The 17,639-nt window shown below is 59.4% G+C and overlaps 1 protein-coding gene across 18 annotated transcripts in view; it reads left to right on the forward strand.

The window, feature by feature from the left end:
* Positions 1-13,401, forward strand: part of LOC121015594 (uncharacterized) — a 23,180-nt gene extending 9,779 nt beyond the window's left edge. For 5 of the 18 annotated variants that reach the window (XR_005783884.1, XR_005783883.1, XR_005783886.1 and 2 more), the window contains 7 exons: positions 4,730-4,828; positions 5,149-5,287; positions 7,115-9,653; positions 10,016-10,164; positions 10,779-10,895; positions 12,445-12,635; positions 13,135-13,401. Coding sequence is in view for 3 of the 18 variants with exons in the window: in XM_040452633.1 (XP_040308567.1) it covers positions 4,730-4,828; positions 5,149-5,287; positions 7,115-7,431 (555 nt within the window). In the remaining 15 variants the exon portion in view is untranslated. The other 13 variants (XR_005783889.1, XR_005783885.1, XR_005783892.1 and 10 more) reach the window with 12 other exon arrangements.
* Positions 13,402-17,639: the final 4,238 nt, after the last annotated feature.

Genomic DNA, 17,639 nt, shown 5'->3' on the forward strand with positions numbered 1-17,639 from the left:
CCCCCCCTCTCAAGGAGAAAAGGAAAGAGCAGGGTCTTTGCTTAAATCGGTTCCTTGAAGCCACATAGGTCTACCCAGCTGGGCTGGGAGCGGAGAATGGAGAATGGCGAGGTGGAGACCAGGGGAAGGTTGAACGGGAGGTACAGCCTGGGTTCTGGGCCGGTGGCGTGCTCGCTGTGTCTCAGCCTCCTCGCTTCCGTATTCGTTACTCCTTCCCACCCAGGACCTGAGTCTGGTGTCTTGAAAACTTCTCGTGCCACCATTGTCTTCACTGACCAAATGGCTTGAGTTGGGGTCTTTCAGGACACCCCACCTTCCCACGCCATCCTGGCTCTTAGAAATCGTCTCCAAGAGCACATAGCCTGGAGGAGCTCGAACACAAAGGAATTTGTAGCTTAGTATTTATGCTGCCCAGAGAAAGCAAAGAATTAGAGAGATTAATCAGGGCCTTTCCTAAAAGAATCCATTTATCTGGCCTGACCTAAATATTTTAAGCAAAAGTGTTTGGGTGCAGCTGAGAGGAGAGTGGTCCAGAGTGACTTGGTAGAACAAAAGTGAACGAAACAAAACTAGAGTGGCCTTGTTGCTTTTATCTCCCCGTTCCACCGCCCCCCCCCCACCACCTGGCCTTCCAGAACGCGGGACAACTGGACACAATGACCTTGGACTGTCCAGTTCCCGGTGTAAATTTACAGCTTCCTCCAGGAAATGATTTTACAGCTAGGAGATTATGATTCAATTACATATTATGTGGGAGAAATATTGGGGACTCCGAACGGAAACAGTCAGGCTTCAGAGAGCCTGGGGCACACGTTTCCTCCCTTCAGAGACCTGGAGGAAGGAGAGAGGAACCGCCTCTCGCCTCTCCCTTTTTCAGCTGTTTGGAATTTGGTGTTTTCGGAGGGGGGCAGCGGAGACAGGATTAGGGAGAAGAGAGTGGGTTCAGGCAGGGACCGGGAGTCCCTGACACCACACCACACCTCCCGGTAACAGCCTCCGTCTACGAGCCTCTCTTGGATTCTCAGATGCCGTAAGGTAGCTGTCACTAACCCCATTTTACAGATGAGGAACCATAGACCCCCGTGCGTTGCTAATGTCGCTCCGTAGTTTCAAACCCCAGGGGAAGGACTGGAAGGTAAGGTGGGGATGTATCAGAAGAGGGGATTAGCGCAGCAGGGAAAGGGAAGGCCCGGGAGAGAGGAGAAAGGAGAGGGCCTCGGGCCTGGTTGTGACCGGGGGAGGAGGGGAAGGAGGAAGAGGACGAAGGTGAAGCACGAGAAAGACAGGTGCTTTTTTTTTTTTTAAACTCTTCTTGCAGCTGGTTGGAAATTCGTATTTGGATCGGCTGAGACTCATGCGCACAAGACTTCCAACTTCTGTTCCAACCACAGTGGGTTTATATTGTTATCGTGGGGCCTCATTAGCACGTCTGACCACAGGGTCTCCAAAGGAGGACGGGAGGCCTGAGGAAGCTGGCGGGTGGAGGGCTTACACCCTGCGGAACAAGGATCTCCGGGGAGAGGGGACGGAGGCCGGGAGGGACGTGGGGGTGAGTGCGTGCTGCCTGCCTTACCGTACATGTGGTGGTGCGCGTGGGTGTGTGGGCAGGGCTGCGGGAGAGGGGTGGGTGGCTGTGCCGGGGGCTGTGTCTGCTCATGAGGGTGACAAACTCAGTAACTTCTGTGAGGCTGGGGGTGTGTGACCCCCGTGGGCAGGAGGCTGGGCTGTCAGATCACGGATGCCTGGCTGCACCTAGGTTTAAGTCCACCGGAGGAACAGACACTCTGGGATCCGGGAGGCTCCTCGAAATGCAGACATCGCCGTGACACCACGGAGTCCTGCTGCCTGCCTCCCCCAACCTTTATGGCAGCTGAACCCGCTAGGAGCACTGGTGGAGTGGGGGTGCAGGGGCCTCGCTTGAAAGGGGTTCACAAGGGCCTCACCGGTTACCGGTTAGAAAATTTCTTTCTGGCTATCAACACACTTCTGTCTGTGTCCACGAGTTTTTAGTTCTATTCTTCAGATCTTGCAACATCCACCCATTCCTACTGGGAACCAAGTTCTAGGCTGGTTTCTTTACCCGTTTCGGTCCCCTGCCCTCATTCCAGCGCCCTCCTATTGAATTCTGAGTCCCAGAGTTCAAAGGCAATTTTCTCCTCAGTATCTGACTCAAGTTTTACATCATCACTCACACCCTCACCTGGGTCAGTTTTTCCCCAATTCAAGGCATTGCAAGGTCTCTCCAGTCGTAAGCAGCATCACCATCAGCAAGCCTGGGGAGAGACAGAAATGGAAACAGGCTGTGTGACCGAATGGGCGTCTGTGCTTCTGCGTGTCATTCACCAGCTACGATATCTCTGAGCTTCAGTGGGATGTTCACATAAGGGGGAGAAGAAGATGTGCGCTCAGGATTGTTGCATGGAGCAGACAAGGAATTGTATGTAAAAGATCTTGTAATATGTTATGGTATCCATGCGCAGAGAGTAATTCTCAGGGTACAGAAGGGTTAAAGGCCACGGTTTGGAACAAGGATTTGAAAGCATATGGTTGATCTCAGAATGCAAACAGGGTAGCTTTTCAGTATGTTCTTGACTGAGGATCTCACAACATTTAAACTTGAGGAAGTTCCTCCTTTTCCAGCTTCGGAGTTGAGGAGGGACTCCTCGGGACCTGGGTAGGCAGTGTCTGAAGCGTGGGGAGAAGGAACAGCCTTCGAGAAGCCTGTTAAGAGGCTAGAGTCCGCAAGGGCAGAAGGGCCATTGTGTTTTCTGTTCTTTACGGATCTTACCACCTACTGGTAGAGAGCTTACAACTGGTAAACTGAGTTATGGAGATAGAGAATGTGGCACGGGTAAATGGTAACTCCAAGTGTATTCCATTAAGTTTCCAGAATGACAAAAAACACAGGTGTTAAATTTAAGGACCGGTTAGGTAGTGGGTAGAATTAACCAACCAAATAGAGACCTGCCTACCAGCATACAGACTGAGCAACTTTAAGAAGAGGTGTTTTCTCTCCTCTTGCCTCCCAGCCCCCACCCCTACCCCAACCCCCAAGTCAATTCCCAAGGCTCGTAACCCACCAGAGAAGCCTAGGCCCCTCTGCGTTCTTCTGGGTCTGGAAGTCCTTCTTGAAGTCTACAATTCCCAAGGTTTGGGAATTGGAATATTCTGATATCTATTTATTCCCCACCTTCCCACCCTAATGCTCTGGAGACAGATTGACCTTTCCGCCTGCCTTCCTTTGCTATCAAGACCTCAGAGATCATGGGGGGTTATGGCGCTGGCTCATCCAGGGGCAGGTGTGCCAACTTCCCTGCAGGATAAACGAATTTAGGTTAATGTTTTAAAAATCATTGGAGGGAAAGAGTAGACAAAAGTATGAAAACCATTCTTGGAGCTTTGAGGAAAATGAGAAGCAGGGTTATAGAAGGTAAAGGTGAGTAGCTGCATATTCAGGTGGGAGAGAGCTGGGAGAAACAGGGGAGCCCTTCATTGCCACCCAGGCTCTCCCAAGGCTCCGAGTGACACCCCCCTCCTCCTGCCCTAATCCCCCCATTAAGGCTGCTCTGAGTTTGTTATGACAGCGGCTGAAGGCAGCTGAATTGCTGTTTGCTGTGTCTGCTAATTGGACTGAAGGGTTGGAATCTGGACACTGAAAGAGACCATTGTTGCTGTTTACCTTCTACAACTGCCTCCCTGGGGACCTTCTGGGTGAAGGGGAGCAGCATGCCCCCAGGATCATTGCACCCATGCCCTGTCTCTGCACAAGGGCCTGGGATGGGGACACAGTTCGTCTCCCTGCCTCATCTCATTGGGACGGTTTGAGCTTCCACAGCACCAAAGAGGCAAGCTCGATGCCTGAGTCGGTCTCCAATCCAGATCAGGCCTGGGGCCACCAGGAGGTCCCAGGAGATGCTTTCCTTCCTGCTTATTCCCTTCCTCTTCAGGGGCCCTGGCTTTCCCTCCCCCTCCAGCTCATCAGGCTTAACCCCTGTACTTTTTCTTATGTGCTTTCTTCCAGGCCAGTGATTCTCAACTTGGTTATGCACTAACCTGGGGAGCATTAGGAAAAAAAACTGATGTTGGGGTCCAGCCCCAGGCCAATGAAATCAGAGTATCTGGGACTGAGGCCTAGACATTGGTATCATTTAAAAGTTCTCTCCGTGTTTCTAATGTGCAGCTAGGGTTAAGAACCACTGATGTAGGCTTACCTCTCTGCCCTGGGACACACCCACACCCCCCCCCCACACACACACCTGTGCACACATACACAGGCACACACATGCCCTTTCCTATTTCCCTGCCTTTCCTCTCGAGCTCTTGATGGTTATAATACAACTGAGCAGATTGTGTATCGTCAACTATGCGTCTTTCCCAACCTTATTTCTAAACTCCTTGTAGGAACCTTAGAATTTAGGATGGAATTTAGAGGTCGGTACCCTGTCAACTGCCTCAACCCGAGCTCTTCCCCAAGAGCAGGAACGATGATGACTGTAACTCCCTGTGGATTTCCAAATAGGATCCAGATGGAGACTGAGTTAACCTATGACCCTTAAGTCGTTAGGGATGAAGGGGTGTGAGGTTCAGAGTTGCAGGGACCCTTGGGCTCCTCCTCCCCCCAAGTAGCACTGGCAATTTGGACATCTTCCCAGAGGAGAGACTTTCCTCGGGGGTGTCTGCGCCCTTGCTTACTGTTTCCCAATGTTTCCGCTTCTTCTCTTCCTTTTAGCTTCTCACCTGGGGCGGGTGGGTGCTCGCCACCCTCCCGCCCGCTTTCCTCCATTCCTGGGCCAGAGCCGCGTCCAGCACCACGGACAGCTCCCGGGCGGTGAGTAGCCGGCCTGCAGGCCCCCTTTGGGAGGCTCACGAGGGGGTCTTCTCTCCTCTCTAGATTTTATAATCTGTGGGGACTGTTTGCAGGCAGCTGCGGGGTCTCAGGAAGAGGGAAAAGCTGGGGGCAATTGGCATTCCATCTCCAGGAAATTGGGTCTGTCCTCTTCGGGGAGTGGGAACTGAACGGTGCGGGGGTGGGGTGCTGTTGCAGCGGTGGGAAGGATGAGAGGTGGATGCGGGAAGTGTGTACCCTAAACTCATGTAAGGTCAGCCAGAGCCAGGATGAGCCTCCGCCCTATATCCCTCATTTTACAGATCCCAAGAGAGTGGAAGAGTCATGCCCAAGGTCACTCAGCTGGGTGGTGGAAATGCCAAGAGGCAGCCTCCTCAAGTCCAGCCCGGCCCTGCCCACTGTGTCTGATGTGTCCTGTAGGAACCTCCCTGCCTGACTCGCGTGCGTGCGCAGGCCTAATGCTGGTCGGGAGGGTCACAGGTTGTCCTTGCACGGAAAGGGACAGAGCACGTGTCTGGGCGTGTGAGGTGTCCACACAGGCAGGGAAGAGGTGGGCCCAACTGCTCTCTCTGTCAGAGGTTTGCAGGGGAGGCCTCAGAGAGAAGCACAGGGGAAGGCATACCTAGCAGTGGCTGGCAAGCCCACGGGGAAAGGGGCAGCCATCTGCCAGGGCACAGAGGCCAGCGGATGGCCACAAGGAGTCTCCAGAGGCCAGCAAGAGCCACGCAAACTGGAACGGGGCCTGGGAAAGGCCCTTCTGTGTGCCCAGGCCTGCTCCTCCGACACCGGGAGCCCAGAAACAAAGGGGCTATTCTCGCTAGGATGTGATGCCGCCATCTCCGGCTGGCAGTGCCAGGTGGTGGGGGCATCAGGGGGTGTCAGTCTATTACGCCCCCCCCCCAACTCTTAGGTCCTCTGGGGCTGGATGTTGGGGAGGTGGGTGTTCCATGCTATGTTGCCATGGCAACCGCCCCAGCCCCCACCTTCCAAAGCACAAAGAGAGACAGCTTTCACCCCCACCCCCAGGAAGAACCTGGGTCTGGTTGGGAATCTTCCCTTGGGAATCCTCCTTTCTGAATCACAAGCCTTGGCATGCATGAGCATCAGCCTCCTTTCAGCACTGGAGCCGCACAGGCAGGGAGGCTGGTGCATCCAGAGACTCTGGGAAGGTTGTGCGAGGGAGCCGGAGTCCCCTGTACTTAACCCTCTCCACCCTCAAGCTCTCCTGTCCCTCACCTACAGCCGAGGCCATCCTCAGCCTTCTAAGGTGATGGGGCCTTGACCTTCGGCTCTCTCCCAGAAGCGAGGGACACCCTGCTACCCCCAGCCAGCCTCCAGGCTGTGGGAACGGGAGAAGAGGAGGGGGGTCATTCCTGCCACCCTCCGCCATTACTCATTAGGCATTCTGCCCCCTCCTTCCGCTCGTTAAGCCTGATTTGCATACATTTGCATAATACAACTCATTTGCATTCCAGGAGGCTCATGGTAGGAGCCAGAAAAAAAGGGGAGGGGGTTGGAGAAGAGAGAAAAGGGGAGAGATTTTGTTTTCATCAAAGTGTGTGTGGGGGGGGAGGTGGCAGGAAGAGGACAGAAATAAAAACTCACACTACTTTCTTTCTTCCCTTCTGCCGTCCCTCCCTGAGCTGGACTCAGATGCCAAAGAGAGATGCCAAGGGGCCGGCTTTTCTGTCCTTTTTTGTCTTGCTTCCTCCGGCCTTGGCTCCCCAGCCTGGCCCCCCACCTTGTTGGGCTCGGGCTTCAGAGAGAGAGAGAGAGGCAGGGGTAGGAGGCAATGCTGTGGGAACGGAAGCGGAGGGCGAGTGAGGTCGCCATGTGAGGCAGCTGGCACCCCTAAGATGGCGGGCTCTGACAGGTGGACGGACGTGGCGGGGGCTGAGGCCCCGGGAACCCAGGAAGGACTTGCTGGCTGGCCGGGAACATGGCTGAGGCTCCTTGCTAGTAGAACTGGGGAGAGCGGACGGGAGGGATGAGGCATGGCAGCCCCAGAGGAGAGTGAGGCTGGCACAGGAGCAGGGCTGGTGGGGCGGCCTCCCGTTCACTCACAGACCCCATGAGCACCCGGTGGTCAGAGGACTTGACGGAGGATCTTATGGACTGGGTGATGCACAAAGACTGGGGGGGGGGGGTGAGAACTGGGGGGAGGGTAAGGTGTGGGCAGGCAGGACCGCCTGCCAGTTTGACGGTCTCTCTGGGGCCTTGAAGGGCTGTCGTGTCCTCGAGGTGGAGCTCCAGGTTTTCCCTGCTCAGCCTGGCGGTCTGGCTTCCCTCGTCTCGGCCCTTGTGAAGCTACACCCTGGAGACCACCCACGGCCCCGCCAAGGGCCCGCCGCCCACCCCCACCTCAGGCCAGGAGACCTCTGCAGCGCAGCCCCCGCTGGCCCCGGTCCTGCCTCCTCCTGTTACATCCTCGCTCATGCGTCCTGGGTTCTGGTCATTCAGTCTTCCAGGTCTTCATTTGTGAGTGCTCCCCAGGGCTCCACGGTCCTGCTACGTTTATCGCGTCAGCCATCGTGGGCTCTAGACTTCTAGAAACCTGCCCGCTTCATAGGTTCTGGCCTCTCTGAACTCCAGATCTGTCCCCTCACTGCTCTGTGTGTGCTCCTGCCCTTAGCTCCTGGGGCAGAGGCTGGAGAGGTGCCCCTGCTTGGGTTCCACCCAGGCCTCGACCAGTGCTCGAGGGCTGGGAGCACTCCTGTGCTTTTGGCTTCCCTGGTGGCGAAGAAGCCAGCCTCCCTCCCAAACCGCAAGGTGGCCACTCCCCAGACGCGGTCCAGGGTCCCGGTGCTCGCTGGCTCAGCATGTGCTCCCGCCTCCCCCCTCCACCTGCGGTGTCACCAAACTGCTAGGCCCTCGGGTCCCTCCCCCTCCACATCACCCACGTGAGCACCATCCCTTCCTCCCAGGCAGCGCCTCTCGCACCCACGCCTTCCTTTCGCTTGGCCCCTGCCTCCGTGGCTCATTCCGTCAACAGGCGTGTGCCGAGTGCCGCTGGGTGAAGGCGGAGGTGGGGTTCGGGGCCCGCTCTGCGGAACCAGCAGTCTGGCAGGGAGGGCGGACAGGCACCACGGGACACCGGGAGGACCGTTGTCCTGAAGACCTGAGCCAGGCTCCGGGGAGCATGGGGCCGGGGCAGGCAGGGAGGACCTCCTGGAGGGGCCGAGGGGCAAGTGGTGACAGGTGAGCAGGAGGTCGTCAAGTCCAAGGTGTGAGGGAGCGGGCGGTGGTGAGGGGCCAGCTGATGTGAGGGGAGGGAGGAAAGAGCAGGCTGGGCTGGGGACGGAGCTGTCGTCACAGGGACTCTGGGCTGGGAGGAGATGGGGCACGGAGGCTGAAGTGGGTTACCGAGGGAGCCTCATGTGCCCCAGCAGGGGGGCTGGACTTGCAGGGTGCTTAGCTGACAGCCTCAGAGATGCCGTGTATGGGGGGGGGGGGGGTTGGACGGCGAGCAGCACACAGCCCCTCCCAGGAGGGACAAGGACACGGCATCCAGCTGCCTGCTTAGCCCAGTGCCCAGCCGGACGTTTCATTGGCTCCTGCTTAGTTCTGCAAATGAGGGAGCAGAGGCCTGGGAGCCCCCCAGGAAGAGTCTCTGCCCCTCCCCCAGACTCACCCCACCGTCCACATGCGTGCCCCCGCTTACACAGGGGGTAGGCCAGTGGGGGCTTCCTGGGAGAAGCACGGGTGCCCCGGGGGCAGCACAGGAGATGGGCCGCTGGGGACTGAAGAGCAGAGAGGGGGCTCGGCCCTGGAAAGTCCCTGGGAGACGGGGTGCGGGAAGGGGTGCGGGCTATCAGGCGGGGAGATCCTTCCTGGAGAAGGTGGCGGAAGGCTGGAGAGGCATCTGAGGAGCTGCTGTGGCCACCGGGGGGAGGGGGAGAGGGAAGTGGGGGGGCCGGCCCCCGCCCCTCCCCCAGGCCCAGCCTTTGCACAAAGGCTTCTCTGTGAGTGGCCACGGAAGTGGCCTTGTCAGGTGAGGGGGCTTAGCTCCCGGGGCCAAGGGGTGGGTGGAAGGGGATTGGAGGAGGGGAGGGCTGAGGGGTAGCCTCAGGCTTTAACCAGATCTGGGAAGGAAATGGAGAAGCTGACACCTAGCCAGAGCCTCACAGTGAGGCCAGTGAGGCCCTGTCCGAACCTTCCCAGGACAGGCTCCTCTCCACGGTCCTGTCAGGCCCCGCGGGCCCCCAGCAGCAGGGTCCTGCTGCCCGCCTCCTTCCTTGCTGTAACTCCCTCCACCCCGGCCCCTCTAGCCTCCCTTCCTGCCCTTTCACGGGGCTCCCCAGCTCCTGCATGGGGCTCCCTCGCTCGCTCGGGGAGGGCTGTGTTGGGAAGGTAGAAAGAAGCCAGGGCCCAAAAAGAGGCGCGAGGCTGCCTTAGACTCCACACCCAGTCTTGTCCTCCCCCGGGAAGGTGTCTCTCGTTGCCTGACCTGAGTGCCGCCTGCTGTCAACCAGCGTGTGGATAGACCCCTGCCCCACCCCCAACGCCTTGTTGCGCACACTGTTCCTTGTAATAAGTGTGTGGCTTTGGGCCCCCGGAGCAGCAGAATGGCAGCGGGCACCTCGTCGGGCTGCAGGCTGCTCACAGGTTGGATAGCAGGGCTCCATCCACAGGACGGACAACAGAAGGAGGTTTTGGTTGTCGACTCTGAATCAGACAGGCCGGTCAGGAGACCCTGGCTTCCCTCCCTTGCTAGCTAGGTGACCTTAGGCAAGTCACTTACTGTCTTTGGACCCTAACTTCCTTCCACGGTTACTCCGAGGGATCAGCTGGGTCGGTGTGAATGAGGGTGAGGCCATGTGCAGGTGGACAGTGCTAATTCTAGAGGGACACAGAGTTAGAGGGGCCACTGAGGTGGGGACAGTCTGGAAGGGCTTCTGCGGCTTGGAAATGAGGGCACGGATCGCTGGGGAGGAGGGGACCGGGAGGGACTCGCAGTCCGTGATGAAGGCCTGTCTGAGGGCGGGGCTGGGCTCCGGGCGCTGCTGCCCAGAGCTCTCGTGGGCTCAAGCAGGCAGGTGTCTTGGTGGCCATCCTCCTCAGGAAGAGCTTCCCCTTAGGGCCGGTGTAGACACCGTCCAGCAGCCCTGGGAAGAGCGAGGGTGGGGTGAGGGTCCCCCACAGTGTCCTAACCCTGCTTGCTTCCCGCAGCCCGCATCTCGTCCTTCTCCAGAGGGAGCGCTAGCCGGACATCGTGACGCTCCAGCGAATGAGCCCAACGTGGTCCCTCCAAGCCCTGCCGCCCAGCCCAGGACTCTCTCAAGTCCCCGATGATCTTATGCTCCTCAGCATTGTCAGGAGTGAGCTGAATTCAGACGTACTGAGGTCCCTCAGCCTATGGGCCAGGGAGACTTTGAGCAACAGGGGCTTTTGTCTCGAAGCGGTCATTCCTTGTTGTACAAGCAAGAGCTGGGAGGAAGGATGGTTTGGGCATCATCCCCCACTGATAGCAGTGGAGCCTGTAGGCCTGCAGGGAAGGACCAGGCTGAGGCTGGCATATGGAGGGAGAGCCCTGGGCACAGGGGCATGAGCCTCACCCGGCCAGGGCTACCTTCTGCCGGGTTTGTCCATCTGGCACCAGCTGGCTTTCCAGCGCTGCCCCCACCGCCAACCGGACTCCTTCTGCTTCTGTTGCCATAGCAACTGGCTGCCATCTTGTACTCGGGGCACTATCTCCTATCTGGATTTTCCCATGGGGTTCCTGGAGGATGGGACGTAGGTCTCCAGCGATGTATCCCTTCCTCCTGATCGCCATCCAATAAGAATGGCCACGATGGGGGCCAACGACACGTCAGGCTCTGTGCGAAGTGCTCCCTACGTGTTATTTAACACGGCAGAGAAAGCATCCATGTGATCGATTTAAAAGGCTCCCAGTTTCTTGTTTCTATGACAGACCTTTCCTCTCTCCAACCAGGAAACACCACGATCTTCCTTATTCTGTCTTGCAAGGTCCTTGCCAGTGTCTAACTGAGACCTGTTCTGCTGAAGTACCAGTTCTCTGACCCTGGGCTTGACCTGGCTAATTTGAGAGGTAAGGAACGGACTGCCACCTGCTTTAGTCACTTTATTGGGCTTCGTGGACTCCAACTGATGGCCTAGGGAAACACACATGGGTACCTTGGTGAGGTCCGAGTGCGCCTTAAAGACTTGGGGACACAAGTCTGCAATCTTTTGTTCAGAGGGGCACCTGGCTGGCCCAGTCAGTAGAGCATGCGACTCTTGATCTCAGCGTCATGAGTTCAAGCCCCACATTGGGTGTGGAGGCTACTTAACAATAAAACAATGATAATAATAATCAATGAGTGAATAAAATCTTGTTGGGAGAAGGGGAGTCAGTGTCACAAAACGCTTTGAAATTTCCCTTCCTTGCCCCCATCCCCACCCAAAGAGAAAAGCCGGAACCAGAGGCCATCGGAAAGGGCTAGTCTCTCAGGCCCTCAGCGGGGGGGGGAGTCCCTTAGGAAGGCGGGCTCCCCGCTCCTGCCACTGGGGAGGTTCCAACAGGGTCCCTGAGAGATCCTGAGATGGTGAGAGTTCCCTCCCTCTGGAGCTCCAGCACAAGGCAGAGAATGGTCACCTTGACCTAGAGGGGCATCTATCTCTAAGGGGCACTGAGCAGGGGCCAGCTTTGCTGAGGGAATCTCCAATGAGGGGCAGGTGGGGAGAGAAAGGAGGCCATTCTCAACTGAGGCAGGGTGGGCTGGCAGGGAGGGGCTGGGGATAATTTATGATATCATTGTTTCCCAGCCCCCCTTCCCAGCCCCCCTTCCCAGCCCCCTGCTACTGTACTGTTGCTAGGAGATGCTGGCTGTCGGTGTCTGGGCTGGGAGGGCGGAGCCGACAGACCCTGCTCCGTCTGGACTCCTCCTCCCCACCTGCGGGGGAGGGCCTGCTCTGAGCTTCACCCACCACCCCTCCCCAGGCCCCGACACGCACCTTCTCTTCTGTTGTCCCCCAAATCTAGCCAGCCTGGGGCTCGTGGGGCTCGTGGGGCTCCCGGGCGGCCTGAGGATCTGGGGCAAGGAATGGGACAGTGAGCAGTGGAGGGAGAGGCTGGCAGACTCAGCGGGGGTGCTTAGGAGTGGCCGGCTCACCTCAGGGCCTCTGGGAGCCAGCCCGGGGCAGGACGAGCGCCAGGGGAAGTCGGAGGCCTCGAGGAGCCCAAGTTCAAGGGAGACAAGTCTTTCCCTTTGGGGAGCTACCAGTACAATGGGTGAGGCAGACCCCATCCACACCCCTCCACGGTACCGCCCCAGTCAAGGTCGGGGGCCTGTAAAGACCATGTTTAGGGGCAGGGGTGGGAGCGAGAATGGAGGTAGGGCAGGCAGGGACGTAAGGCTGGGCCTTCTGGTCTGAGCGGAGCTGGGCAGCGCAGGGGCTCGGACCCCCCCCCCCTCCTCTTCCGGAGATTCTCTTTTCAGATTTTAAAGCCCTTGGAGAAGTCAGATGGGGTGAACCTCAGGGACTCCCGAGGCCGCTGGCTCCTGACCCCGGCCGGGGCAGGGGAGGGAGGCCGTGGCCACGGTTGTGCCCCTGACGCAGATTTCTGCGTGGCCCCTGCTCGTCCTGTTCATTCCTAGGTGTCGAGGCTCCTCGGTCTCCCCCACCCCAGGAAGGAAGGGGTGACCTCGATTCCACACCCGCTTGCTCACGCGAGCAAGCCGTCTTCTCTGTCAACCTGCTGCCAGGCCTGGGCTTCTGTCCCCCACTTGGCAAAGCTGCAGTCAGGGCCCCACGAAGGATGTGTGGGTCACCCCGCGTCACGGGGCTGGTAAGTTGGGCTTCAGATGGGGCCCGGTGGGTCCCCCGCAGAGGCTGCGTCCCTCCCCTGTGGCTCCAGCAGAACACCTCCTAACACACTCTGAGTGACTGAGGGGCGGAGCCCGTGGGCAGGTGGGAAGCCGCAGGATGCTATGGCCCTCTTTGGGGGTGAAGACGGGACTGGAGAAGAGACCACGGTTGCTGCAGAAATCACCCAAACCTTCCCAGGTTTGTCCTTGGCCAACGGAAGCATGCTCCCCACCTGGTGCCGAGTCCCTTGGGCCTTTACCTCTCCCCTGCTGGGGACCTGAGTCCCTCGCCCTGTCATGGCCTTGGGCAGAGCTCCTGAAAGACACGCCCAGCCTCAGCCCTCCCCAGCCCCCTGCCTTTCTGGTGGAGGGGAGCTCCGAGGGCCGCTGGACACTCTCCCTGGAATTGTGTCCTCTGCTTCCTGCTAAGGTCTCCATCCAAAGAGAACCTTTTTCACTCTTGCCATTTTTTCTTTTCAGACCGAAAAGAAGGACTTATTGCACCCAGCTGGCATGGGTTCCCTCTGAGAAGCCCTCCTGGATTGATCGAAGTGGCAAGACCCCAGCTCCATCCTGGGCTGCCCGTTACACCCGGAGCCACCCGGGAGAGGACTTCGTCCCACCCTTGCTCCCGCGGCCACCGCTGTCCACCCCGGTCCATCCCAGTTCCTGTGGCGTCTGAGCTGAGAGTCCTCTGAGATGGCGGTCCCGTCTCAGTTCTAATAAAGACTCCTGAATGTTGAACCAGTCCGGGTGGTGGTGATGTACCTGGGCAGGGTTGGGAGGGGAGGGCTCCCTCGGAGAGACCCTTGCTGGGGGAGCCCCTGTTGCAGCAGAAGGGGGAGGGGAGCCTCACTAAGACAGAACTCCCCGCTGTGGGTGTGGGGGGGGGGGAGGGAAGACCTCCTCAGCTACTTCCACTTCTGTCAGCCGTCCCAGGGCTCCTGGCAATGCCATCAAGGCTCTGGTCAGTCCCAGCTCAGAATGCTGGGCAGATGCTCCCAGCAGCTCCCCAAATTGTAGTTTGAAACCTGGATTTTTTTTAAGCTTATTTATTTATTTTTTTGGGAGGGAGGGACAGAGAGAGAGGGAGAGAGAGAATCCCAAGCTGGCTCCGTGCTGTGAGCGGAGTCCTACGTGGGGCCCGAATTCACAAACCGTAAGATCGTGATCTGAGCCAGAATCAAGAGTTGAATGCTTAACCGACTGAGCCAGGCAGGCGCCCCCAAACCTGGAATTTTTCTAAATAAAAAGGCTTAAGATCGTGTGCATGGCACACTTTCAACAGCACAAAAGGGAAAGTATGTCTCCTTCCCACCCTCGTCCCCGGCCACCCACCTCCTGTCCCAAGAAGCAACCACTGGTCCCCGGGTCCTCCCGGAGACAGTCCATATGCCTCTAAGCACATATGTCTACAGCCTCCCCCACCGCTTTCGTTTAAACACTGACCACAGCATTTTTAGCCCCCTAGGCCAGGACTCCTACAGAGGAGGCTGGCATCTGCTGGAATTGCATGCAGAATGCTGGCTAGGCACCTGTACCCTGTTTCTTGGAAGAAGGGACACATTAAGGCCACCTGCTCTAGTCCAGCTCTCCATTTTACAGAGGAAACTGACGTCGGGGAGGAGAAGGGCCACGTCCAGGGTCCTCAGCATGGTGGGGGCCCGTCGGAAGAATGCCAGGCTCCCTGCACCTGCGCACCAAAGAGCCCCAGGGTCTCTTGCCAGGACAGGGTCTCTGAGGGCTGACTCAGGCCCAGGATGCAGCCAGGAAGAGGCATTTCCATTTGTATCACAAATGTGGCTTATTTAAGAGACTGAGCTTGGGCCCCCCCAGGCCTGGCTAGTGCTTCTGAGGCTCCCAACCCTCCCTTTGAGACCCTCCATGCTGTCCAGCCTTGCAAGGACCCCCTGCAGTCCCCCACCCCGCACCGGGTCAGTCTCTGGGGAAGAGGGGTGAACAGGGACAGAGTCTGGCCTGGGGTCAGCATGATGCGCCCAGCTCCGGCCTGAGCACCAGTCTTCACAGCCTCCTTCTCCTCTGGGTACTGGGGACCCTGTGCAGGGAGAGGCAGCCAGTGGCCTCCCGGCTCGCAAAGGAGGTTTCCGGTGAAGGCCAGGCGCTGGGACAGACCGGGTGGGCTGCCTTTTGGAAACAGAAAGACCCAGACCCAGACAGGGGCAGAGCGGGTGGGGGCTCTCCTTCGACAGGGATGCCAGCACTGGGGTGGGAGGGTCCAGGCGGGACACTTCGGAATGTGCTCTCAGAGTCCCACCGAGCTATGCAGATGAGGCCTGTCTGTATGCAGATGAGACCGTCTGTATGCAGATGAGGAGAAAGGGCATTCTCTTCTCAGGGTTACCATAGAGCCCAGCCCACCCCCGGCCCTCCGGCCCTCCGGGCCCCAGCTGCAGGGCAGCCTGGGAAGAGGCCAGGCTGGGGACAGACAACCTGTGGTAGGTTAGACTTCGGGAAGGACTGACCCAAGGCAAATGGGCTGTTCTGAGGAAGGAGCTGGTGATAGAACTGAGAATGCAAGAGGGACGGCTGGGAGAGCCAGGCCGAGATGATGGGGCGAGCCATGACAGAACCCGGCAGACAGCTGCGAGCAGGACAGGAAGGAAGGGCTGATCTTCCACTCCACGCCAGGTCCGCTGGCTCTCCTGGGGTCCTGGCGATGCTCCTGTGAGCCTTTCACAGACAGAGAGGCCCCGACAGGCTGACGGACGCGTCTAGGACACAGTTTGCAATGGCGGGGCCCTGGCCCGTCCGGCTCCGTGGCGGGCAGCCACAGCCTGGAACCCTCCTACTCCTTCCGGGGGGGGGGGGCGGGGGCAGGCAGGCACTCAGACGGTTCCCTCTGCCGCGGGGGAAGGGGACAGTGCTCAGGGTTAGGGGGCTGTGCCCGGCCCAGCCCAGGGGCGCTGGCTGGGTCTCAGGCCCAGGGAGGGCCTGTGGGGGGCTGGAGGGGGTAGCTGAGGGCAGATACCAGGAAGGGGACAGCAGGTTGAGGAAAGATGCCAGGGATAACCCAGTGGGGGAAACTGAGGCCACAGAGATTGGGAGGGTTGCCGTCCTCACTGAGCAGATCCAAGCCCGAGCTGGGCCTGGACCCAGGGCCCCTTCCTGGGGGTGCAGAGGCCCAGAGTGGGGGTGTCTTTGAGAACGGCCTCTCCTCTTCCTCCGGCGGCCCCCGGCCCCTCCACCCCCCACCCAATGGGGTAGCCAAGGCCTTTGTGGGGAAGCGGCAGGGAAGAGAGGCCCCTTGTCGGCCCTTCATCTCGCCGGAGGTTCCGCCGATGCCAGCCCCCCGGCACCGGCTGGGCTCTCCTTCCTGGGGGTGCCAGCCGCCCCCCGCCCGCTGCCACTGCCCGCTCCCCAGCCCTGCCGTTTCCTGGAGCCTCAGGGCTTTGGCCCCGGGCCCGGCTGAAGGATGGCGGGTGCCCCGGCCCCAGCGCCTCCCGCGTCTCCCCTTTCACACGCTGGCACCAGAGCCGTGGGAACGCCGGGCGGCAGCTGGGCACCGGTGCCCAGCTCTGCCCACCCCCAGCCCAGCCGACCTCGGAGAGGGGAGAGCAGAGCGGCAGGCAGGCTGCCCCAAACAGCCCCTTCAGGACGGGCCCTAGAAATCCTTCGCACTAATTATGAATCTGGGGACAAACAAGGCATTTGCAAGTCAATTAGTGACAGAACTTTCCCAGGAAAGAGTTTCGTCCAGGCTCAGCTTCACACAGGGCCACATGCTGGGTCATCTTGTCCCTCCTCCTGTCTCTGCCCTGCTCGAAGCTCAGGGAGAGAGGCCGCCCCTCTGCGGCCGAGGGTGCCAGAGCCCAAGCGGGCAGGAGGCTGGAGGTCACTCGAGGGCTGCCGCAGGGAGGCGTCCTGTCAGGGTCCACCTGCCCGGACAGGGTGACATGGGTGGGTTGACAGGAAGGTGGACGTCATTGTGGAAAGGCGGGGGGTGGGGGTGGGGGAATCTTCCCCGAGCACAGAGACGCCAAGAGGAGGCTGAAGCAGGAGACACGCAGCCCGAGGGGGCTCAGCCGCATCCATGGGAACTTCAGGTGGGCCTAGGGCCATCTGGGGCCACTTGTCACAGAGAGGGAGGTAGGGCGTGGTGTTGCTCTCCCAGGCCTGGGAAAGGCGCTCTCTCTGCCTACGGGACCCCTTAATTGGGGGACGAGGGGGAGGGAAGGGCTGCTGGGGCAAACGCCCCTAGAGCCGCCCCGCTAGCCATCTGAGGGAGATTAAGGGATTACAATTAAAAGGCGTTTGCAGAGCGAGCAGGTGGGTTGGGGCTGTGCTAGCGATCTAATTGCCCAATTGCTGTGCCCGGGCTCTAATGAGTGGGGGTGGGCTTTTCGGGGAGGGGAGGGCGGGGCCTGGGGGGTGGGGCCTCACCTCGAACACACCTCGGCTCGAGGGGGTCACGCCCACAGGCTCCCCTGCTGCCCTCCCTGAGGACTCAAGAGGAAGCAGCCTGACGAGGCTTCCCGGGCTGGACAAGGGTGTTCGGGCCAGAAATGAGCAAAGAGGGTGCTGAGCTCCCGACCAGAGGCGCCGTGAACACGGGGGATGGTTAGGGCGGACTCTTGTCAAGCACTGTGCTAAATACTCTATAACGTGGGTAATCCCCGCGACCACAGCAGAGCCTGTCTGCGCCTCTGCGGGGGTCCCGCTGACCAGGGGCGGCTCCCTTCACAGCCACCCTTGCCAGGAAGGGACAGATGGACAAACCCTCCCTAGACTCGGAAAGGCCCCAGGCTGAGGGTCCAAGCACGCCCGGTTCCGCGAGGGCCCAGCCTCTCTCTCCTGCGAAAACCACGCTGGAAACCTGGACGCACAGCGGGCCTCACACAGCTAAGCCTTTGCACAGCCTGTTCCCGCTTCTGCGAGGGCCACCCCTTCCGCTCCTGTCCGGCCCCTCGGAGAAGTCTTCCGCTCCCCGCCATCCGGGGCTCCCCGCTCTTGAGGGTTATCTCTGG

Source organism: Herpailurus yagouaroundi, unplaced genomic scaffold (genome assembly GCF_014898765.1).
Source record: "Herpailurus yagouaroundi ecotype Mexico unplaced genomic scaffold, PumYag 207, whole genome shotgun sequence".
NCBI lineage: Eukaryota > Metazoa > Chordata > Mammalia > Carnivora > Felidae > Herpailurus > Herpailurus yagouaroundi.